Raw genomic sequence first — 25,173 nt, 5'->3', positions numbered from 1 at the left:
AGGACTGCTTTTATTAGGAAAAAAGTTGCCAAAGATCTCAGACACTGAGGTCTGTAAATAATTGATCCCTACCTAGGTCTGTCATGCAAAAGCCAGCTACAGGGATTGCACCTCAGATGTCCATTTTTTTCATTTGTTTGTTTTTAAAAAGGTATTTGAGGTTGAGTTAAAATTTAAATTCTATTTATTTCGCAAAATAAGTATGAGAAAAGGGTTTGCCTATTTGAAGAAACCTTTTAGGCTATTGTTAATTGAGATTTGTTCTAAATATACTTAAGCAATCTGTAAGTGCATAAGAGTTTTGACACCCTTTTGCACAGAGTACTGGAAAGCTGCTCGTAGTATTAGGTTTTATAACACATAAATGGGCTACATTCAAAGTGATACCTAGGGTTGATGGTGCAGTGCTCCTAATAAAATGGATAATGAGATTGTGTTTAATGGTAGTATTTTATTTAGGACTGGGACTTCCTGTGAATATCTCCAAAGGGGTAAAATTAGTTGGCAGAAAATCAGTTAAGTGAAGTCAATGGATGTCCTAATGCATTTTTAAATAATAATTTGTTTTTAATAATAAAATCTTATAATTTAATTTAATTTTTATTTAAATTATTGTTAGTAGCCTTGAATCCTTGCAGTCAGCTTTGCTGAGATACTTTTCACTTCTTTCTCTGCAGGCAGAACTTGTGAAGGGGAATCTGCAGAGCGTTGGGCTCACGCTGCGCCTTGTGCAGTCCAAGGAGGAGGATGCAGGGCACGTTGTCATCGAAACTGTGACTCCAAACTCACCTGCTGCAGCTGCTGATCTACAGAGAGGAGACAGACTGCTGGCAATTGGCAGTGAGTGATATGTCAGCTTTCACAATGAGGGTCCTCCTGTCCTGTGTGCAGTTCAGCCAGTCTCCCGTTCTTAACAGCTACAGTTGTGCTTGGCACTCAAAAGCTAACATTAATGTATTTATGGTCACTTAAGGTCTTTGTTTGCTTGATTTATTTTGTTGCATATTTATTTACTCCTTCTTAGGTAAAAGGCAAAAGAAGCTTGAATAAACATTTGGTAACAACATTAAAAACAGAACAAGCAAACAACAAAACAAAACAATAAAAAACCAAGCCAAAATATTAATGTGACTGGGCTAGCAGGAAGTTTAACCTTTTACAGAGGTTTTACACATCACAGCTTAAAATCTACGAGTTCTTTTGCTTAGGTACTGCCTAAATAAATCTCCATTGCAATACTCCAGTAATTTAAAAGGGTTTTCAGTTCCTTTGAATAGATTGCTGATCATTGCTTTAGAACAAAGGAGGAGTCATTTTTATGTGATCCTCTGCATGACTGTATTTGCATGGTCATTAAGATATTTTAACTTGCATGTAATTTGGAGATACATCAAATGGCTCTGAAAGTTCTGCTCAGAAAGATGGTTCAGCTCACTCCAGCCACGCTGATAATGTAGCATTATGCCCATATTTCATTAACATATTGCACTTTATTTTAGCCTGCTTCTGTTATAATTATAACTGTGTTTAAAGATACCCATGTTTTTTGAGCTCTTTGTTGAATGTTGAATATCTACTGCTGAAAAGTCCAAACTTACAGTAAGAGCAAGGTTAAAACTGTTACCATATCAAATCAACATTACTGTGTAAGATTACAGTATTATTACGAGCAGCAAACTGGAGTCTTTATGTAATTATTTTTTCAAGCTCCACATTTATAGGAATAAAAACGAGAGAATCCATCTGTTACATTTCAATTAAGCTCTTCTGTCATAATTGACTTCCTTTGTTACTGAGCAACAATGTGTTTGTTGACTATTTTTGGTCACTTAGATTATTATCATAATTAGAACTTAATAATGTTTGTCTTTTTTTTTAATAGGTGTTAAAATCACATCAACTGTCCAAGTGTTGAAGCTGATTAGACAAGCTGGGGAGAGAGTTTTAGTCTTTTATGAAAGGCCTGTTGGGTATAATCAGCATGGCTCAGCACTGCAGGATGGATTTGGACAATTGGAGGACACAGCTTTCTTGTCACAGGCAGAAGATGACCAGAATAGTTTAACAGCTGATACTGATAGCAGAGATTTTGATTCAGAGTTTGAAGACTTAGCTTGTGATGCACCTGACCAAAAAGAAGATCTGCCAACATCTCAGAGTCCCAAACGGTCAGTAGTAATTCTTGCTGCTGCTAAACCTCTTGGAACTATATCACCCATCCTGAATCGAAAACTGCATTTAGGAAATTACCAGGCAGCATCCAAAACGCAACAAAAAGATGGGGCTAAAGTGGCAGCACCTAAAACTCTTGAGGTTTCAGATGCACCACAGCCGTCAGGTAAACAGTCACAAGGATCTAGTACTAAGCCTCCTGTGCCACCTAGGCCCCAAATTAAGCCTGCTTTGTCTACTAATGATAACCAAAGTGTGTTAGAAACTGGAAATGTATGTCCTGATAAACCAGAGAGGCCACCTCCTCCTGCAAATAATGGAGAAAAATCTACAGAGAAGCTAATTAAAGTTAGTGATCAGATAGAAGATCCAGCAGTATCAAAAGTCGTAACAGCGCCAAAGCAAGATACATTAAAAGATGGACTTCCAGAAAATGCACGTGGCAGCAAAGATGGTGATGATCATCAAACGTGGGAGTCACCAGAAGTTCCTTATAAAGCCCGTCAGGGCCGATGGCCGATAGCGAGAACATCCTCCTGTCTATTTGAAGTAGACAAATACCAAAAGTACCTTAATGTTGCACTGTGGTGCAGAGACCCTTTCAAAGCAGGTGGTTTTATCTGCTTAGGATATGCAAGCATAAAACTTGAAGAAATTGCTTTAGATTGTCTAGCTACGTCCTCAATGGAATTTGTTAAAAAATTTCAGCTGCTTGCACCTACACCTAAGGCAGCAGTCACCAGAACAGCGTTGCGGAGTTTGACAACCCATAAAGGTTTCAATGAAAAGTTTTGTTACGGTGACATAACTTTACAATTCAAATATCTAAAAGAAGGTGAAATTGATGATTCAAGTGCATTTCTGGAGAAAGAGAAAGAATTTCACTTAGAAGAAGAAGCTCATGCCCTTCAGAAAGAGGATCATTTCTCGGGACAAGTTCTCACAGAGAATAGGCATAGCTTTCAAGATACTCAGTTTCAGAATCCAACTTGGTGCGATTACTGCAAAAAGAAAGTGTGGACTAAAGCAGCTTCACAGTGCATGTTCTGTGCTTACGTTTGCCATAAAAAATGTCAAGAGAAATGTTTAACTGAGACGCCCTTTTGTGTAGGAGCCGAAAGGCGGCTCGATCGAACTGGGGGCAGCGGCAGAGCCGAGGGCCAGGAGGCTCCTGCAGCCGCCTCCTCTCGGGTGGATTCGGAGGCCAAGTCCGCTACCAGAGCCACAGGCCTGACCAGGCACATCATCAACACGAGCACGCGGCTGCTGAACCTCCGGCAGGTGCCCAAAGCCCGGCTGGCCGAGCAGGGCCCCGACACGGCCGAGCCTTCCCCCAAGCACACCCCGAACACGTCGGACAACGAGAGCAGCGACACCGAGCTGAGCGGGCCCAGCAGCCCCTCCAAGCGCGTCGTGGGCAGCATCAAGCTGGTGCGCAAGGAGGGCGGCCTCGACGACAGCGTCTTCATCGCCGTCAAGGAGATCGGCCGGGACCTCTACAGGAGTCTGCCCACAGAGGAGCGCTTTCAGAAATTGGAGTTCATGTTGGATAAGCTGCAGAATGAAATAGACCAAGAGCTGGAAAACAATAATTCGCTGGTTAAAGAGGAAAAAGAGACGAGCGACGTGAGGAAAAAAGCCCTGATTTCTGCTGCGCTGGCCAAGTCGGGTGAGAGACTGCAGGCCCTCACGCTGCTGATGATCCACTACAGGGCAGGCATTGAGGATCTAGAGTCCCTGGAGAACATGCTCTTAGAGAAGCAATCCAAAAAACTGACTAAAGATTTTGAGGAATCCAGTATAGCAGAAGAAGTGGATAGTGAAGATGGCAGTCTGACAGAGGCTCCGACATTGAACATCATATCAGAAGAAGAACCTGTTGATCCACCTCAATCAGTAGACTGATATTTACATATTTAGTCTTTGAAGGAATGGACTAAAAGAATACTTTGCACTTAAATCCAAACACACACAAATTAAATTAAAACACTGGTATAATGTGCGTGTCCTGCTTCTCCACAATTAATTGCTAATAGTGGTCCCTCTCCAGCTACAGCACCATCATTTTGTTAAAGTAGCTGGTTAAAACTACACTTTGGGGTTTATATTGGAAATTTATTTTTAATAACTTATTTTTATTTTTTCTAATTATGTAACCTTACCATTTCACATCAATGTGTGTGGTTTCCCTAATGCGTTACTTGACCCCACTTCCCCTCTCTGTATATTTTTTTTGTTCTGTTTTTTTAGGTAGTGTTTTCAATGGGAAACAGGCAGGGTTTTCAAGATGTTTAGTATCCATTGTATGATGAAAACATTATAAGCTTGTTGCATGCCTAAGCTGATGACTGACTCAGAAGTCACCAAGGGGCCAGGCTTTTAAGTGTTAATCACAGTTTTATTGTATGTCTTCTAGGTAGTTGTATATTTTTTGCCAAACATATCATGAAAGCAAGCAAAAAGTCTTTCATTTTGTCTGTTATTAGTACTTACTGAAGTTACCATTGCATATCATTTGTTTTCCATGTTTTTGTTAAATACAAGAGCTTTTTGTAGTTTGTATTTAACACGAAATATAGTAATGCTATGCTAAAAAAATCCTCCTTAGAACTTGAGACTATTGTTAGATGTCAAAGTATAAACTGATATCTCATAATAATTTAATTGGGAATATTTTCAAGGTAAGAGGCTCGTTGCCTTCCAGAACGAAATCATATGTTTGTGATGTTGTATTATCTGATAGCCTGATAAAGGAAAGTTGTTCTTTACAAGAGTTGGAGGTTTCATTGCCTTCTGTGTAAAAGCATGTAATCATGGTGTAAGTAATATAAAGAAATTAATATTTTGCTGCAGACTATCATTTTGGAAAGCTTAAGGTGCAAAATACAAAGTAACTGATGTTCTCTCAACACTTTTGAGTAATCATAGCATGGTAAGTTGCATTCAGCTTCTCAGACAGAAGATAGAGTCTGAGCAGAAGGATCACCTTTGTCAGCAAAATGTCTTATAGTGTATATAACATGTTTTATTTGAGTCAATTTGTGAGTCCAGTAGAGATGAGGAAGAAATTCAGCCAGCTGCTTTTGAAAAGAACTGTCTGGTCTTGTGCTATGTGTAAACTGTGGATCTTAGCATCACCTGGCTAAGGCCATCATTCTTATTTATTTCCTGTAGACATTGTTTCATCTTCTGTGTATAGAAATTTTGTATAAAATATCATCTTTATTTTAGGTACTGTGCTAGGTACTTGTATCATTATCACTGGTATTGCTGGTAGTAGAAAAAAAAAAGCCTTTGTGGGAGTGGAGTTTGAGATGGTAAAAATAATTCCTTTAGTTTTTGAGGTCATCTGTAATGTACCTCTCCTTTAAATTTGCTTCTTGGTTTAGTTTGTGATGGGCAAAATGAAGAAGCAGTGGTTTTCATCATGGGACAGTGTGCTTGTGCTTCTAAGCAAAATGGTTACTGCCAGTCATGCAACTACTTGCACTTTTTAGTGAGTTCTGGGCAGTTGATACTACTTAGTTGATGTATGGAAAACTATCCATGCTAAAACAGCATGTGACACACTTCTGAAATTAAGCTTCAGCAAATAATCGCACAAAATGAGCTTCCCTTCTTGTCTGAAAGTTATTTAACCTGTACTTGCTTGAGATGCGTATTAAGACTTCCCCACTCCATTTTCTCAGCAGCTTACCATTGGTGGTGATCTGCATTCAATGCCATCAGTGTTTGCTCTTACAGACTACTACAGAGGTTTTCAAATATATCCAAGTGCTTCATTTAAGCCCTGGTGCACATGAAGGAGCTGTGAAAACAATGCAAATACTGATTTCAAAATACACATTCATGGGTTCAAATTGACTCCTGTAACACAGTGGGTAAGAAAAGCTGAGTATCGTTTTCCTCAAATAAGTGTTGCTAATGATGATGATTGTAAGAGGTAAATTAAATGTAGTGCAATATTTTTAAATATACTGAATGGGAAAAGGGCAAAATAGTTGTATTTTAGTGGTAAGAAGGAAAACATGAATTCCTATCTGGCATTATTTACAATAAGCAGTGAATCTCCAGGGGGAAATTGTAATACTACATTCCTGATGTAATCTTTGCTTCGTGCTTGACTGTAAATAGCTGAAAATAAAGAATACCACAGAAAACAAGAATATCTTGACTTAATGATATCTGAATAGGTGGCAGCTACACACATTTGCAGAAGACCTGCCTAATATGATTTTGTTGGCTATTATTTTATCATGAAAATAAGCTTTAATAAAATAGTTTTGCTAAATTATCAACTTTCTTGCATTGTGTCAATGTTTTTTAAGCACTTCTATTGCAGTAGCTTATCATCTGAAGCCACCACTTAAAGGAGGGATCTTCAGGGGGGAGAGGCACGTTTTGCATTATATAAAACTACTGATAACTGGATTATTTGGGGTGAGAAATTTGAAACAAAGCATCTGTGGAAGTTTACAGCTGCAGAGGAGGAATAAATAGTGGGAGTAAATGAATAAAGTATCTTTATCTATCACACCTGAATTGACACAGATCAAAATATACAAAATAGGAAAAATCCACATTTTTCCAGGACAGAAAAAAATCCTAAATAACTGCTAAGTTTTTATTTGGGAGTGGGGGGGAAGGTGGCATGGAGATTACACAAATGAGTGTCTATGTGGATTTTAATTAATCTTCCTCTTCTGGTGGAGCAAGAGAAGGGGAGCCACTGCCTTGATCTGCTCAGCAAATCCTGGGAAGATGCTGCTCCCTCAGGCCAGCAGAAACTGGCACCAGCTGTACAAAAGGAATGTAATCCATTTCTCTCCCCTTGCTCTCCTCCTCATACTCACGTTGCACATTAATGCAAACTCCTCCTTAGTTTTGATGTGCTCAACAATTCAAAGCAAAGCCATGAAGAAAGCCTTTTTGTGCTTTTAAAAATATGAGTTGCTATGTTTGAATCATATTATGAATTCAAGAAATACACTGGTTGATCAGCTGGCAAAAGGATGAACACATCCTGTAATAATTCAGAATTCTTGCATTGGTATTTCAGTCTCACATTTGATCAGATTAGGAATTTGATGTTGACCAAAAGACTTCAATGAAGACTTCAGGAAGCAGAATAACATCTCTTAGAACAAAGTTTCAGTGTTCACATCACAGTAAAATCTGAGCCTGATGTAAATAGCCACTGATCTGCACAATTATTACTTACTTGGTGTTGGTGAAGAATTCATCATGTGACAGAATCTTGGTTTCTGAAGGAGCTCTGAGAAATGCCAGCTTTCCCCACACTGGTAAAGCACACTGCATAAGGCAAATCATGAGGGGGGTTGTTCTTTTTTAATCCTTTTTTCACTTTATTACAGTAGGTCATGAACTTCTGTCAGATAACTTTATTTTGATGCGTTCTGAATGCATAATTATTGACAGAGCAATACTTGAAGTTTGATCCACTATATTTTTCATATTTTTTGACCATAGTATATACGCTTTACAAAACTATATGTAAACATAGTATCTATGCTGTAGTACATAAAACATCTGCAATTACATGAGAGAAGGCACATCAAGATTTTCATTTTACAAATGAAATGATACACCATGGCTGAGAAGGACATGGGGATTGTTTTTAAAATGCTTTCTTTCCAAGTCTTGTTTTTTCTAAGAGCAGACAGGGACTGCCTAACACAATACTTCACCTGTATTGGGCTGTGTCCCCAAATGTTATGAGAGATTGGCAACAAACTGGCTGTTTCTTCCTTTTTTTTAAGCAAAGAGTGAATTTAAACTCATTTAAAAAAATAGCTGTACATTGAATTTTTAGATATATACGTAAATGCATGTAGAAGTTGTTTGAACTGCTCCAGGTAGCAGCCGACTTTCAGTACGTGCTAAGACTGAATACTGTAATACTGCAGCTGTTCCTGAACACTCACTGAAGATGCAGCTAAAATAAAGTTGAATTATGTTAAAAGATCCAAAAGATAGAAATACAAAAAGTATCCTCATGCTGTTGCATTCCCTGCTAAGGGACAGGAACAGTGCATGTTCACACCCACTTGTTTGCCTGGTGCTGAGTGTTTGGAGGCTTCACATTGCACAACTGCTTGATTAAAACTTTGTTAGATACCAATAATAGCAATACACTCATCTATTTAACAACATGGTTTCCTCAACATTGGTGGTTCAGGGAGAACTCAGTATTTAAACTGACAGAGAACTTGTGCCTCTTATTTAGTTTTTTATTATATATTATTAGGACCTGAAGTTGATGGAAAAAAGTGATAGTGCTGTCCACACTCTGAATTCCAGCTCCTCTCAATGTACTTATGAGGGTGTCATTTAAAGCATGTAAATTGGATGGGTTCTCTTTAGGGTTGCTTTTTAAAATTTCCAATTAAATAAAACTCAAGTTTGACAGTAACCTGTGACTTCAAATAAAATATGAAATACTGTCCATGAGGTGACTTTAAAAACCAAATTGTTAAAATTCACATTTTATACAGATTTATGCTACACATTTAATAAAAAATAGAGTGTAATATTCAATAAAATTAAATACACAAAGAGTAACACTATACAAATGGTCTATAAAAGCTCTTTCCCCCCAGAAGGTGGTTTGCAGTCTGCTTTATAGTCACCAATAAATAATATACCTTTGGTTTTTCTGACCATTTCACTATTAAATGTACAGTACAGCTAAAACCTATTTCTGGATGAGATGTTTCACATGAACCACAGCATTTTGTACACCTAAATATGTTATATGGCTTTTCTGTTATTCATCACTTTCATATTCCTCCTCTTCTTCACCTATGGGGTAGGACTGGATGTTGTTCTGGGTGTACATTTTTGTTTTCACAGGACAGTTGTGATCCATGAGTATTGCCTGGAAGAGAACAGAGTGTGAGTATTTCTGCTTAGCATCCAGCTGAGGCTGGGGCTGCATGCACCACTCAGGGATTCACCTCTCCTCCCTTGAGGCAGAGCCCAAACTGATTGCAATTAGGGTAAATTGAGTCCTCAGGTCTGTGTGAGGGGGGATCTTGGTGCTAAAGATCTGGAAAATTTCTATTTCCAGTTTTTCAGCCCAGGTATTACTGAAATGCATCTACCTGCTCTGCAGAGACAGTAGTTTACCCCTCCCAGAATTAATTTCCATCTATTAAAAGCTGGATGAATGGTCAAGAGCAGTCCTACTCCTTCAAGCCAATTCTCTTTTGCTGCTTTTGTCCCCTCTTTCCATGGAGATCCAGAATAGCAAAACTGAGGATGATGTCAGGAGTGGTGGTCCCAATACTGTGCTTTAACACCCACAGCAACCTAAAAATTGTAATCATGGTAAGGGCCAGATAAAATACTAAATTCTCTGGGCTGAAATTTCCCAAGGAGCTTTGGAGCAGCTGTGTAGTGTTCTTGCTGCTGAGTGTAATTAAGCTTGGGGGTTAATAATTATGCAAAGACCACAATTCTGGGACCCTCCTTTTGACTCTCCTCCAACCTGAAAGAACTGGTACATCATTTTACAGCCATGAACCACTTAGGAACTGGAGTTGTTTTGCATTTAAAGGTATATTAGAGGTGGCAGATGCTGGAAGGTGTTGGAGCCATGGAGAGAGATCCTGTCCCTTCAGGGTTATGATGTTACAAATCAAACAGTCAGGGAACATGGAAGTACCTGATAAATTTTATATTGCCAAGAAACAGCAGCTGATTTTTTGTTCCTCTCTGTTCCTCAGCCTTATTTAATGTACAAAAACCAAAACAAACGAAACCAGTGCATTCAGCAAAGGTCATGACAAGGGATTAACTGGGATTCTGCAGTCCAAACATGAGCCAAACATGAGCTCTCTGGCCTCACACACACCATTACTGCAGCAAGATTCAATTTTCCACCTTCTGCCAGCACAAAGTGAGCAGCACCAGCATCAGGCGCTGTCCTTACCTTGCAGAGAGGTGCCAATGCAGAATAAAACCATGACCATGCAAAATGAGTTTATTTTCACCCAAATAAATAACCAGCAACTACATTTTGGTCCCAGATCAGCCTTTTTCAGGAAGAGTAAGGATGGAGTGCTGAGTGGGCTCAACCTACAGATGGTGACTCTGTTCTTACACACTCTACAGTGTCTGGGGAGCACTGAGTGCTCCAGATCATAAAGTCTTCGGCAATTTATATTAAAAAACAGAAAAGAGAGAAGCCCTGTGGTACATACTGGACAAGAGAAACCACTGGTTTGTAGGGATCTATGAACTGTATGAAGGGAGGAGAAGGAGGAAAAAAGATGATTCAAAATACACTGTGGTATATTTTTCTATTTTTTTTCCCAGAGGACTGTGGGAAAAAAAACAGTTTGAGGCACACCATGGAATAATTTGGTCAATTGGCCAAATAGAGTTCTGGCTCCTCAAGGAAAAGAGAAATGAATTCTCTACTGACTCTACCCCAGCATATGCTGGTGCAGAGGAATGTCTGTAGGACCCAGTTTCATAGAAATCAAATTTGTGACTTTGTAACATCTAATTAACAAAGGGTTTGCCTTTATACATCTTGGACATAGAAGGAAGGGGGAGTTCATTCCAAAGTTAATGCCTGAGAGTGAAATACGCTGAGCTGGTCCTGTTTTCAGGAACTTAGAGATGCAAATGTAAGTTATCATTTGTTTCACTGAAAAACCCCAACATTTATAAAAAAGAAACCAAGTTATACTTACCATTTTCTCCTCTTTGGCAGGTGGACTTCGAAGGAAAAAGCACAGGGGAGCAAAGATGATATCCACAATTCCTATAATTGTCATGAGCCATGGGAATCCAATGGCCTTGGCAATGGCACCACCAGCAGAGGGACCTTGCACAGATAAAAACCCTTTCCTGCAGATTGCTCTGACACAAAACTTGCAGCAGCATATTTTGCATACAAGTAATTCTGTATACTAACCCCCTATCTCACAAACAGATCTGAGGAATGTAAAGACATGTTTGTAATTATAAACATAAATATAATTATGATTAAACATAATTATATGCAATTATATAATATATAAATATATATAAAATTAAATAAATTTTTATATAATAAAATGTATATAATTTTATATATTTATATATAAATGTTATATATTATTATATAAATAATATATAATTATAAATAATATATATTATATACATCTTATATATTATTATAATATAATATAATATAATATAATATAATATAATATAATACAATATAATATAATATAATATAATATAATATAATATAATATAATATGTTTTATATATAATAAAGTTATAATATATAAATATATATTATAAAATTATATAATATATAAATATTATATAATATTCTATAAATATAAATATATTTATATAATCGTATATAAATATAATATTAAAATTTATATAATATATTATAATATAATGTATATTATATATGTAAAATAGATATTCTATTAATATATATTATATAAAAATATATATTTATATATCAAATATATAAATTTATATATAAAATTATATAAAATATAAATTAAAATATAATATGATTAAACATAATCATAAAACTTTCCTGGCTCTATAGCTCACATTCCCTGGGGAGATTAGAGATGTTCCTGAGGGCATCTGTGTCATGTTCTCAAGGGGGTCAGGGGGGAGTGATTCCCCCACAGACCCTTGGAGCACAGCTGTGGTATTAAAGTGTCCCAAGGCCTCTTTCCTCAGCATATCCCATTTGTGTTCTGTGCCCTCAGACACTTTCTGGCCTCTCACAGCTCATGAAGTGAGCACAAATTGCAGCAGGGGAGGGGAATGACGCCAAACGCAATCCCCCCACTCTGATTTCTTGCAGAAAATAAGAACCTCCCCTCTTAATATCTGCAGGCACCACTGGGATTCACAGCTGGCACTGTAACAGACTCCTCTTCTCTTAGCTGTGCTTTCCAGGCAGGGGAAGGCTGGACTTACCAATGGCAAAACCCATGCAGAAGGCAACGTCAGCTATGGCATACACACTGCCATAGACTGACACGTGGCGCAGATCCACCAGGTAGCCCATGATTGGCATCATGGAGGAGTCCACCATCCCTGCAAAACACATCCCAGGAAAATGCTGCCTTTTGTTCCCCGCCTTTTAACCCTTTTTTGGTGAATGGTGTGTCAAGAAGGGGTGCAAAAGCAGCTAAAAGGATGTTTGTTCATAACTAAGCAAGATTTGTGCAAAAATAGTCTGTGTTAGCTTTGCTTTTTATGGTGTTTGCTGTGTCTGGGGTCATGTGTGGACATGTATAGAGATGGCACCTGCTAAAGGACAGGAGAGATGTGAGTTTAGGATGTATCCACACTTCCCACCAAGTGTCAGAGCAAAGCTCCCACCTCACATTCCCTGCCAAGGAATTAGGGGAAAGTTATCTGGTGTGAACTTGCCCTGACTGAAGGCCTAAAAGACAACATTAGCCCCCAGTCAACCAAAATGATTGACAGCGTTTTTATCATGTCTTTTGGTACACACCCTCATTTCTGGCAAGAAACAGCACAGACAGCTCACAAAACTGCTGAGATAATTTGCTCCTGTAGCTTCTTTCCTCACTGCACATCCCTGGTGTGGAGATGCCCCAGGACATTTGCTGAGCATCAAGCACTGAAAACAAGGCAGGGTCCCCCCTGCACAGCCCAGGATAAGGAAAGTCACACGTGTCTCTTGAAGAATACATGTGTGTCAGCCTGAGAATTCCTCTTTATGTACAATTTAAGCCTCTTTTTTCCAGTGGAAATGTCTATATAAATCCTTTTCCTCTGCAGGAAAGGCTGCAGGTTTGGGGCAGAGCACAGCTGCATTTCTAAAAACAACATTTACATTCATGGATGGGTTGAAAGTTCTGTTTAGGTGGATGGAGCAGTTCTGGACAGGCCTGGGGCTCCAGCTGGTCTAAAGCAGCCTGGTTCAAACTCCCCAAGCACTGTCCCTTAATTCCTTCTTGCTCTGCCTGCCAGTTTGGGCCACAGGTGCATCTCTGTTAGATCAGAATGGCAACAAAACTGATTTTCTGTGTAACTTCATATCAAATCATTTTTACAGAAATAACAGAAATCATGTAAAGAACTCATGTCAGAACTCATTGCAAATGTTCTTACCTATGGCAAATCCAACTCCAAAAGTTGGTGCTATGAGCCCATAAATGTTTTTAGCAAATGGTACCTACAAAGGAAATTTCAGGCAGTTAATAACACCATACTGCACATGGTGGTTAGCATCTTTTTCTGAGATAAATTCTCCAAGTAGTTATGCTCCACTTTGTACAGATCTGAGTCTGATCCTTGTTCTGAGCTGTCATTTCAGACAACTGTGCCATTAAACCACTGACACACTTACTATTATAAACGGCTGAGTGACAGCTCAACAGAGCAGCATGCTCCTCTCAGAGTCATCATTTCTAAAAATAATTGAAGCACTGAAATTGGAAAGCAGTCAAAACTCTGATCTGGAACCTATTAACCACACATTGTTTAATAACATGTCATAGAACTCTCATGGGAAAAGCACATATTTGAAGATGAGCACCCCAACATTCACATGATTTAAAAGATGTGTGATTGTCTACTTACACATAAAATACTTATTCCCACGATTAGCATCCCGAGCAAAGCACAAAGCCACCTACCAAAGAAGAAACATCACTCAGAGATGGTGATAATGAGATGTTAGAGCTGATCCTGAATGTTTCAAAGCCACGTCTGAAGCGTTGAGTTAAACAGCAAAAGTAGCAATGTGTTCAAAAGAAAAACCAATTTTGCTCCTATAGAACAAGCTTTAATAATTTCCACTATCAATAAACTGCCCAGGGAAACACTGGAAATGGTACATGAAGAGACTGGGAGGTGATTAGTATTTTTAAATTAAGCATACCTTCCAATTTTGTGTGCAAGTATCCCAAAAAGATTGGTCCCAATGAGATAAGAGATGCTGGCTGGAAGAAAAGCGACGCCTGAAAAATATGAATGAGAGGTTTTATCAGCAAGGCTTTCAGGGAAGTGTTAGAAGAAACTAATAAATGCCAGACACTGCAATTTTCATCTGGACACATCTAATGGAGCCCAAAGAATCAAATATCCGGTTTGTTGCAGCCTCCCCATGAAATCTAAGGACATCATCTGTGAAATGCAGCAGCAACCTGATGCCTTGGAAAAAAAAAAGCAGAGTTTTTCAGCATTAGATACAAGAACTGCTCTGGAAGAGGGGACAGAACAACAAAGAGCAGAAAGTTTATGTCTGACTGCAAGAAGCTTTGGGATGGGCCAAGGAGAGCAGCCCAGGGTTGTGGAGCAGTGGTCAGGGTGGGTGAATCCCCTGCAGGAGGGGACAGCAGGGCTCTGCAAGTGACAGTGCCCCTCTGAGCCTGGCAATGCCACCGAGCTCCCTGTCACAGGCAGGTCTGCAGTGCTGTGATACTGCCATTGGTCAAGAATGTATCAATAATGTAAGGATAAAAAACCTTTAAAAATAGTATTAAAATCATTTAGCCAACATCTTCTTAATTTTTTAAAAAATTACTTAAAAAATAAGTAGTAAAACTTCAAAATATAAGTAATACAACATTAAAAATTTTAAAGTAAAATAAAACTTTATAAATGTCAAAAAATAAGTAATAAAATTCTAAAAAATAAGTAATAAAACTTTAAAAAAATAAGTAATAAAACTTATAAAAATAAGTAATACAACTTTAAAAATTATTTTAAAAATATTGCTTTAAGTAAAATAACATATTTTGAAACTGTAATAGCTTGCAGATGAGGACACCTGAGTAAATTCTGTCTCTCTCATTTCCCACCTCCACTTGGAAAAACACATTGTTGGCACCAGCAATGCTTTTCCATCCCTGAGGTTGCCACAGCAGTGGCTGTATCTAGAGCAGATGCTGTTTTCTGGTGACACCTCTGGTTTAAAATCCAGTTATTACAGTCTGTACTGGAGGATTCCTCCTCTCCTTGCACAGAACCCCAGGGCAGGACCCAGCCAGAGATGCAGAAATCAGCTGTGGTGTCAGGGTGCACAATCCCAGCCCTGCCTCTCGTGTGTGTGCTCCTCATCTTCCACCAGGGCAACAGAGCTTTTCTCATTTCCTGCCTATCCATCTTCCTTCCCATCTCTCTGATATATTCATAAGAAAAAAAAAAAACAACAAGAGGTAATTTTTAGCACAGCAATATCCTGTGATTAAAAACCTTGTGGGTTTTACAGTGGTGGTGCTGGGGAAATATTTAATTTCAGCCTGTGTAACCACAGCTACTTCAGTACTGCTTGGAGCTGTCTGGTTATACCAAATGGTCACAGAGCGCAGACCTTGAGCTGTAAAAGAGAAATTGTACTGCAAAGGCTTGTTAAATAAGACTTGCACAGGTTGGTCTGTAAGCTGTGGTGTACTGAGGCAGAACTATAATTTTCTAAATGGGCCTTGTGCACAGTAATCTTCATTGGTCAAATCAAGGTTCTTTATACCTTCTTCAGATCATGCCTCACACAGCTGGCTTCCAACTGCATAAGATAATAATTTGCTTAAAACCCTGCAGTTCAATTTACAATTTAAGAGGCTTAAAAATTTTAATTAATGCTGTCAAATCAGACAAAGTGAAATGGAGTCAATTATTTGTATCATTAAGGGGTTAAATTAGTCTTAATTTAAAATAGATATTTTCCTTCTAGTGACCTCTGTTCAATGAAGATATTTGTAAATCTCATTTCTATTGCAGCAGTAATATGAAACTGGTGAGGGAGGTAGGCAATATTTATTTTTCCTTTTTGAGGTTCAAAATACCCAAGTTTGCATGTTCATTCTGCTGTATTGCAGGCTAGAAGTTATGGCAAGGTTCAGCATTAAGAACTCATAAGAGGTTCACTCATTAAGAACTGCATCTGTGGCCACTCTAAATCTCAATTGCAGTAATTAGAAGATTTGTGCTTTCTATAGGGTGTAATGTGTACATTAACACAGCAGGGATATCAGCTGAACATCATTTTCATGAAGGATTTTTCTTCTTCTTTCAAACTATATGCTGATACCAAAAAGTACCCTCATGACCGCACCATTAAATTTATCAGAGATAGGTGAAGGCTGAGCATTGCCCACTTAAGAAGATTCACATAAACTTCTCACACGTAGTTCATCACTCACTAGAATTTAATCCACTTTCTGGTGGGTTTTTCTTACTCACCTCAAAGAGAAAGTAACTGTCTAATTTTCTTCTGGAAGGCAAATGGAGCACATTCCATGTTTGCCCAGGGATTTGGTTTCCCAAGGCTGTGTCCCTGCTAAAACTCATTACAAGGTCCAAGGTGGGGTTCCCCACTGCTTTCTGTTGAAAGGGATGATTAAGCAACCACTAAAGAAGCCAAATATGTAAATCCCAAGGGAAAGTGCTCCTCATGTCCACGTTTCAAGCAGCAGTCCATCTTTCCCCCACGTGTGTGTAAGGAAGAGGCTGTGCTGCCATGACCCTGCTGTGCACCGAGCACAGAGCGCCTGCTGCACATCCCTGTGCCTGCCTGCCTGTGCAATTCCAACTAGGGGCTGAGGAGGGGTTTCCTGCAGGGAAAAACCAAAGGGTTTTGCTGTGCAAGGCTCCTCTGCAGCTCAACAGGCACACTGCAGCTGCCCTGGCCAACATCCACAGCCAGACCAGTGCTGGGATTCCCAATGGAGAAGGGATCAACCCCACTACTGACGCTGCCTGCAACTGTTTTTCCTTGAAAAATAGTTCAAATAGTTCAGTATTTGGTGTAGCCCATTCCAGGAACCTCTATTTCAACAACATCACCGCACTGTGTAATATTTTTCTTACCTACCTGTGTTTGTAATTGTGCAGGTCTAGCACAGACACTTTACATATCGTAAAAAAAAAATAATTAAAAATTACCCCCCTGAAGCAAATAATCCTTAACAGGACCAGAACTCAATAGACAAAACATAGAGATGCAAACAATATACTGTACTTTACCAAGCTGCCATTTTTTTGAGCACATGGTCTCCATCATCCAGATGGGTAAAGCTGGTTCAAGCATAGCAATAGCCATGTTTGCAAAACAGATGGAGCCTTAAAGAAAGAAGGGGGAGAGGAAAAAAATAGTATTAATTATTTCTTTTGGCTATAAACAAAACACCATGCAAGGAATGGATGGTTTTACATAAAATATTTTCACTTCTTACTGGTTTTAGGTAAAATCTTTTACGTAAAATATTTTCACTTTTTACTGGTTTTAGGTAAAATCTTTTACGTAAAATATTTTCACTTTTTACTGGTTTTACATAAAATATTTCACTTTTAGGGCTTATTTCACAGCCCTCTTTGTCATGTGTCAGATGGTGATTAACATTAAATAGCACACACTGTAAAACCACTGAAGGCTAACTTTTTATATGTTTCTATTCTCCTAGAAATTCTACAATAAAGGTTAAGCTGTTTCATAATGTGAAAGTTTGCAGTGAGCTTGATGACATTTGGAAAGTTCACGAGGTCTGTTGTACAAATGATTAGCTAAAACCACAACCACTTGGTCTTTACCTGCTCTCCTGGGGCAATAGCAGAGCCCTGCTGTGCAAGAGGCTCAGGCTCTGACCCTGTGCCTCTCAGAGCTCATCCTGCCCCACATGGCAGCGAGGGGAGGGCTTGATCCTGGAAATACCAAGGTGCAAACACAGGGATGGCTGCTCCCAAAAATGGGGATTTTATCTGGAGATCCTACAGGCAGCAGTGGGGCAGCAAACGTGGCTTTGAGCTTGCACAGCCCTGTGAATTTCAAATCTCTTTTAAGATTTGCATTGCCCTGTGAATTTCAAATCTCTTTTGAATCCCTGGACCTTCAATAACCCAGCACAAAGGATAACGAGGATGGAAGTGCTGATTCAGCCTGGCTGCCAGCTCAGCTCTGCCCTACCCCAGTGCCTGCAGAGCCAGAATCCAGTTTGGGTTTGGGTTGTGCTCATCTCTCTCAGTGCTGCACTTCAGCTCCAGTGCAGGGATTAAGAAATCCCACGGTATTTCTTGGGATTTAAGATGCCTTTCACACTTACTCAAAAGACCCTCAGGCACTCAAGGCTTAATGCAGGGCAACAGGACATGTCCCCTCTGCTAATCCCTTTAAAATGGCTCTTGGGAATCACTGCAGGAAGTGACAACCTCACACTTGTGTTCCCTTTCTTCCTAATATTTATAATCTCTGAATTTCAGGAAAATATTCTAGACTCTTCCAGTCATTTACTATACAAATTCTACCTTTAAAAAAAAAAATCTATATTTTTCAGAGGTCAGAGAGGCATTATTTCTCTCGGAGGGAGTTCCTCATCACAAGGTTCAAAACCAAATGAGCACTGATGTCATTCTTTGCTCAAAGCTGTCAGAATACATTAGACTATTCCTAAAACGACTTTGCTGGCTAGCTGGCTCTCTCCCTTCCCCAGGCAAGGAGCAACAGCTCAGCACTGCTTTCCCCTAAGGACAAAAGCCAACCTTTCCACTTGGGTGCAAGCTCCCAGAGTGGGTCTGCAAGGACCCCCAGTTAAACGCCTTGGGGCTCTCCCAAGCCACAACCAGCCAGGCTCAAACAGCTTCCCTGATGCTGGAAAAAGCTTTTCAGGCTGCACAAAGTGCAGGCAGAGGCAGCAGGACCATTCTAAGAGAGCTTAAGTAGCAAAGGATTTGCTATTTAATTAAATATTCTATTTAATTGAATATTCTATTAATTAAATTTTCTATTCTATTCAGTTTACTCTATGCTGAACAAAGCTCACAAAGGAAGGAGAAACAGGTGTGCCTGCACTTGGTTGTGGCACCTGCTTCTCTTTAGGCCAAGAAGCAGCACCAGAGTTTGCCAAAGCACTCAGGGATATGGTGATAAAAGTGCTTCAGACCTAGAATGTGCCCCAAGAGAAAAGTGAGAGCCTGAGCTGCGCTCTGCAATCTCAGGGCAAGAGCCTGCTACCTCAGCAAAGCTTCCCCAAAAGAAAATAAATTATTTCTTTCCCTCAGTCTTGCCTGGAGCTGATCTTACTTTTAAGTGCCATGAGTCAAGGGCATGAATCCTACATCTTTTCCTCCTTGAAAGGGATTAAATGTCCTGTGCTGGCCAGAAGGTGGGAAATTGCAGCCTTCCAGCTGAATCCCATCTCCAGAGCCCAGAATCCCCCAGATTTTGGCAGAGTGCCACAGATATCAGTGGCATTTCCCTGTGGAAGGGCAGGACCCAGTGCAGAGCTGTCCCACACCTTCCCAAGGTGTGCTCATGGTGATGTCTGTCTCAGCTCTGGTTTTTAAATCATTTAAACCAACTTGTCTGTCCATGCAGCTCTGTCAGGCAGCAGCACTGATTTTCCTGTAATCCCTGTCAGTGAGTTTGGGCTTCAGGAATGACACTGACTTCACTCCCACCAGCAGGGACAAAACATGTCATGGACAATTCTTCTGCCTGGTCAGGGTACTGATGGCACAGGCTGTGAAGCATCACCTCTGACACAAACCTGGGCATTTGACAGAACCAAATTTGGTCTGCAAGGGAAATAAAGCAAGGAGAAGAGTCTGAGGTCAGAGATCACCTGTACTGTCACAGCACTGGGCAGCCTCTGTCCTGAGAGACAGAGATCCCAAGTGTTCTCCTTAATCCCACTGAAAATCCACGGGGATTTCTCATATTTTATATACTTTGCTGTAGGAGAAGATACTGAATCAGCTGAATGACAAATCTGATCTCTTATCACAAGAACTGTCTTTGCTATACTTTTATTCAGTGTTTTTTTTCAAGCTGCAAGAATTTCTCAAGCAAAAGGGTTTGTATAACTAAAGTCACAGCTCAACCAAGTCACAGAGTTAAGGTTATGATAATTTCTTAAGATCAGCAATAAACAGAAAACTTCCAGAAATGCCTGGAAGAATTGCACTGTTAGACAAGCAAGTTAGGATGATGAAACAGAACTGTGAAAATAATTATCTGTTTCCTGCTGTTTTGTCAACATTAGAAAGGGCCAGGCTTAATTACAGACTTCAGAATAAACATTCAACAATGTGCAATGCAAAAAGGCAAATTTCTCTTGAGACAGAAAGGCTCATCACAAAAAATATACATAAAATACCAAACAGCATTCACCATTCCAGCAGACCTTTTCTGAAATACAACAATTCACACTCAAGAGACCAAACTCACTCCCTCCTCAAACAGGAACAAAGTTCAGTGCTATTCCCTGTGCCTGCCTGTGCTGTGCTGGCAATCCCTCACTCTGAAAGCCTTGCCCCAAGTCACTTTCCCCACAGGAACTTTCCTGGCCACATCTCATTGCCCCAGCAGGCACCTGGAGGTCATCAGTGGCCTCTCAGTTGGAAAGACACATTTATTTCAAATTTTCTGCCTACTGTGCTTCTGCTGGTTCGTTCATCCTGTATTACCAACACATTCTTAGATCTTTGCATAAAGTAAACCAGCAAATGACAATGTTGTTAAAGCAGCTCAGCCCAAGGCATGCCAAGAGGGTAGGAATGACACCCATGGTTGGTTTAAAGAAGGAAAAAAGAGGTCTGATACCTGCTGCAATAATGATGTAGGGGTCCTTCAGAAGTGTCAGCAAAGGTGTCCCCTTCTGACTCTGTGAAACAAAAGCTTGGGATTAGGAAAGGCAAAGTGACACCCATTGCTGCAGTGCTTTACCTTAATACTCACTTCTGCCTGTGTTCTGGAGGGCTGCAGGACAAGTAACTGAACAGCTGTGGAAAGAAAGGCGAGCTGTGACTCTGCTGCAGGAGGGGACGGACGGCAGGAGCAGGAACGGGCTGTGCCTCAGGGGGACACTGACGCAGGGACCTACTGACCTCCATCAAACAGAGCCAGGGCTGCCAGCACCAGGAAGGGAGAGCTCTTCCCCACAAACTCATACATGACACTCCCAAAAGGGGGGCCCACTGCCAAGGAAAGGAAAGGACACACTTGTGAAAACTCTGACACAACAAAACCCCTGCGAGCGTTCGGGCATCCTGCTACGGGCACATAGCGACCAAAAATCCACTTTGAAAATCCCCACAAATATCACTGATCATGGCAATAACCATGTTCTCCATTCCCCACAACACTGTGCAGTGTAACAAAACCCAAACATCTCAGAGATTGCTGCTTGGCATGTGAATCCACACAGGGAGTGCCTGCTGTGGGAAAAGCTGTTCCTCACATGCACCATGAACCCAGTCTGGAGACTGCCCAATGCCACAACACCCAGGGAGACCTTTCTGCTGCTTCCAGAGCTCCCAAGAACAAGCTTTGGGATGGCTGGGGGATGGTTTCTTCTGCCAGCAGAGCCTCCAGCTCACTGACCTAATACTCCCATAGCCAGGCCTCCAAGGGCAATTCCCATCGCGTTGCCTCTCTCTTCATCATCCGTGTAAACAGTGGCAAGCAATCCCATCCCTACAATTAAAAATAAATAAATAAATAAATAAATAAATATTTTTAATTATTTTTGATAAATAAATAAATTAATAGACATTGGAAAATAAATAAATAAAAATAAATAAATAAAGAGACATAAGAAAAAAGCACAGCACAAAATTAGGCATCTGTGTGCTACATTTTATGGTCATAATTTTCCACACCTACTAAACATTATAGAGGAATTACCAAGTGTTTGGGGTTTTTTTTGTTTGTAAATATATATACACATATACTCCCTTCCCATAGAATCAACTTCCAAACAAAAATGGTTCTGGCAGCACTCATGGTCCCCAAGACCACATTCTATTGTGCAGTATTAGTCAGGTAATTTGGTGAAGGCCTTATTTGTTAGATTCTTTATTCTTCTCTTTGTCACAGAGCTTTTGATGATGCTTTCCAATGAGCAGAATCAAAGCTTCAGACAAGTATTCACCATCATTTATTCATACTCAGAGTGCACAAAGGTCTGGTGACCACTTAGCTCCAATTGTGGACAGTGCTCTGGGCATGAGGTATTATACAGAGCTGATTGCTTTGTAAAGGAGTGTTTCAAGTTCAGCACAAAAAAATTAAAGGATCCTTTTGACCTTTATCTTCACATGCCTTATTTCTGCACTTGATGATGAGCCTTCATTTCACAAAAGGAAACATGAAGCCTAATTTGCTTGTCTTTTTGTGGAGCACTCAGACACTGCAGACATAAATGCTGCAGGAGAGTCCTTATAGAAATTAATAATTCTGTTTTCAAATCAAGATTTACATAGAACTCAGTAAATAAGTTCTGCAGCTACACAGAGGAGGAAAACAATACATTGCATGGTTGATCACTCAGTAAATACCATCCATCACCAAAAGAGCAGAGGTCCTGAGTGGATTACCACGTTTATTGAAAAGAGTGGATGACATCAAATTGTTTGCATGAACAGCTGGAGAGCTGCATTAGAATTCACAATGAATGTGGGATTTGGGGAAATATTCTGGAAGAAAAGAGGGAGGGGGAAATGCAAAGACAATAACACAAAGTTCTAGGACATAGATGTATACCTGTGTGTTCTGTCACACGTGGATAGGAATGACTGCACAGACAAATGCAGGGGAGTCAATGACTGCCAGCAATGGCTCACAAAGTTTCCTTTGCTGTGAGATGTAGGGTCAGACTCTCACTGCTGAGGGCCCTGCAAGGAGCCAGAGCTTCTCTCAGAGCTGGGTCTGGCTCTGGTGCAGCACAGGGAGAAACCTGGGGCTGCTCGGGGACCATGCAGAGAATGGCAATAGCTCAGAATAACATCTGTGAGGGACAACACAGGACTCTCAATTTAAAACCAGAGAGGATAAAACCGATGTGAGAGGTGATAACAGCCTTGCAATATGAAAGAGAGCCAGGAAGATAAAGAAAGGAAACTGATCTTCGTGTTCTCTGCAGGATGGCAAGCAGAAATCAGCTCACATGGCAGCAAAGAGCCTTTAGATGAGACATCAGGAACAAAAAACCTTCCTGGCCATAAAGGTGCTGAGGCACTGAGCTGGATGCTGAGGGCAGCTCTGGAGGCTTCTGAGGTCAGGCCTGTCAAGTGTGCATGAGGAATGACAGATATTAAGCTGATCCTGCCTTCAGGAAGGGGTGGACTGGATGGTCCCTTGGCCTTTTCTGCTCTTTTGTGTTCATTGGCTGAGAAAAAAGAAAATCTTGTGCTCACCTAAGAGCCCATAGCTGAAGGTGCCCCCTTGCACAGGGGCTGAGTTGCAGCTGAACAATAATTTTGATTCTGGCATGTCTTCCCTTGGGAAAGCTTCACTTGCAGCCCTAACTGATGTCAGTTCCTGCCACTGCAGGAAATTTTTCCAAGGTTGGAATATTCAGCATGAACAAAACCTATTTTCTCCAGCCTCAGCCTCAAGAATGCTCAAATAATTTGGGCTGAAAACCCATTCTCCATTCTACCTACTCATTTAAAAATGAGACGCTTTTTTTGGAACTCTGGTACCTAAACTGGCAGCCAGCATGGTAAGCCCTTGAAAACAACATTTTATAATAGAAATTTCCATAACAGACAGAGCTGCTGTTCTAACTGTAACAAGTACCAACATAAGTTCTCAGTGACCTTTAAAATGGCTAAAAATGAATTTAAAATGTTGAAGACACAGGTGCAGAAATCCCAGGGAGAGTGCAGTTCATTTAGTGCTCTACCTTACTGCAACCCAAATACCAAGGAAGTCTTAAAAGACATTTGCTTTTGAGCTACTTCATATGAAAGAGACAGAAAAAACAAAAAAAGAAATTGATTCAGTTGAATATTTTGTATTAATTATATGTATTTCGTATATATATAGTATATTAATTATAAATATCATCATTTCAATTAATTATTAAATATGTCAGCACATTCAATAATTAATACAAAATATTGTATAATCAATATACAAAACACATTTATTATATATTTTGTATATTGATTATATAATATTTTGTATTAATTATTGAATGTGCTGACAAAATTCAATTAAAAAAAGACTGAAAGCAAGCTGCATTTTCCTCTTTCATCTCTTACCTGCCACAGAAGAACAAGAGGAACCCACTCCTTGCAGGGACCTGGCAATAAATAGCAGTGCATAGCTTCCAGAGAAGGCAAACACTGCAGGAAAAAAGAAATAAAAAAACAGAGGTAATTTTTAAAATTAGGTTAACTATAACTACGTTAAAAAGTTAGATTTCTTGAAACTATCACAAAAACTTCCTACAATTCAGTCAAGTGTTTACAGTGACTTGTGCCACTTTCAATGCTAACTGCATTATTTTCCCTTATTGCATTTGGATGTGTCAGTGTTGAATTGCTCCCAGGTGTCTAAGCCTCCAGGTGACACAGAATGCAGGAGCCCAAGCAGTTTTAACTAATTACTCAGGATTTGATTACCTCTGCTCTGCTTCAGCTGCACACAGGAGGAGTAATGACAGTTTTCTTTGCAGCCTCACCTCTCCGTGCTGCTGCAAGCACCAAGGCTGCCTCCAATGAGGGGGTGGAGAGAGGTTTTCCCCTGGTGCTGCCAGATGTGTGGAGCACAGCTGGCTGGAGGTGCAGGGAAAATTCAAAAACCTTCATTCAAAACCTTCAGCCATTCATTCAACCCATTCAAAACCTTCAGCAAGTTCCCTCTCCTGCCTCTAGCAGAGAATCTGCACCAGAGGATGAGCCACTCTTTATTTCCCCAGGAGATTCAGCCCCAGGTTCACCCTCAGCCACTCCCTGTCCTTTGGCACAGAGCCCCTGGGTGCTGCACTCAGCCTGGCTAAATTCTCCACCCACAGCACTGGAAAACAGGAGTTTCTCAGAAACCCAACCACATCCCTGCTTGTAGAGCCCACATCATTGTCATTGTCTCTACAGTGAGTTTACAAAGCTTTTTTTTCAGCTCCCATCTCTTGGCCACCTAAGGGATTTTGCTGGGCAGGTTATAGCTGCAGGGAAGGTGTCATGCAGTAACCAAACATGGGATTCATGTGCACTCCTCCCACCTGCCCTGTGGTTGTGCCTCTTGGGGCT

The 25,173-nt window shown here is 40.1% G+C and overlaps 2 protein-coding genes across 2 annotated transcripts in view; one reads left to right on the top strand and one right to left on the bottom strand.

Annotated features, from left to right (window-relative positions):
- PDZD8 (PDZ domain containing 8) overlaps positions 1-6,466 on the top strand; it is a 53,196-nt gene extending 46,730 nt beyond the window's left edge. Inside the window, exons 4-5 of the mRNA XM_005489837.4 lie at positions 678-840; positions 1,883-6,466. Of these exons, the coding sequence (XP_005489894.2) occupies positions 678-840; positions 1,883-4,077 (2,358 nt within the window). The 3' untranslated portion in view covers positions 4,078-6,466. The remainder of the gene's footprint in view (positions 1-677; positions 841-1,882) is intronic.
- SLC18A2 (solute carrier family 18 member A2) overlaps positions 4,337-25,173 on the bottom strand; it is a 31,294-nt gene continuing 10,457 nt past the window's right edge. The window contains exons 4-15 of the mRNA XM_014269073.3: positions 24,184-24,267; positions 21,518-21,610; positions 21,022-21,111; positions 20,873-20,916; positions 20,738-20,798; positions 17,167-17,262; positions 14,081-14,159; positions 13,780-13,831; positions 13,309-13,372; positions 12,142-12,261; positions 10,896-11,029; positions 4,337-9,070 (exon numbers count right to left, since the gene is read on the bottom strand). Of these exons, the coding sequence (XP_014124548.1) occupies positions 8,960-9,070; positions 10,896-11,029; positions 12,142-12,261; positions 13,309-13,372; positions 13,780-13,831; positions 14,081-14,159; positions 17,167-17,262; positions 20,738-20,798; positions 20,873-20,916; positions 21,022-21,111; positions 21,518-21,610; positions 24,184-24,267 (1,028 nt within the window). The 3' untranslated portion in view covers positions 4,337-8,959. The remainder of the gene's footprint in view (positions 9,071-10,895; positions 11,030-12,141; positions 12,262-13,308; positions 13,373-13,779; positions 13,832-14,080; positions 14,160-17,166; positions 17,263-20,737; positions 20,799-20,872; positions 20,917-21,021; positions 21,112-21,517; positions 21,611-24,183; positions 24,268-25,173) is intronic.

This window comes from Zonotrichia albicollis, chromosome 7 (genome assembly GCF_047830755.1).
Source record: "Zonotrichia albicollis isolate bZonAlb1 chromosome 7, bZonAlb1.hap1, whole genome shotgun sequence".
In the NCBI taxonomy this organism is placed as follows: domain Eukaryota; kingdom Metazoa; phylum Chordata; class Aves; order Passeriformes; family Passerellidae; genus Zonotrichia; species Zonotrichia albicollis.
The sequence above is the reverse complement of the archived record's forward strand: the minus strand, read 5'-3'. Positions and strand labels throughout refer to the sequence as shown.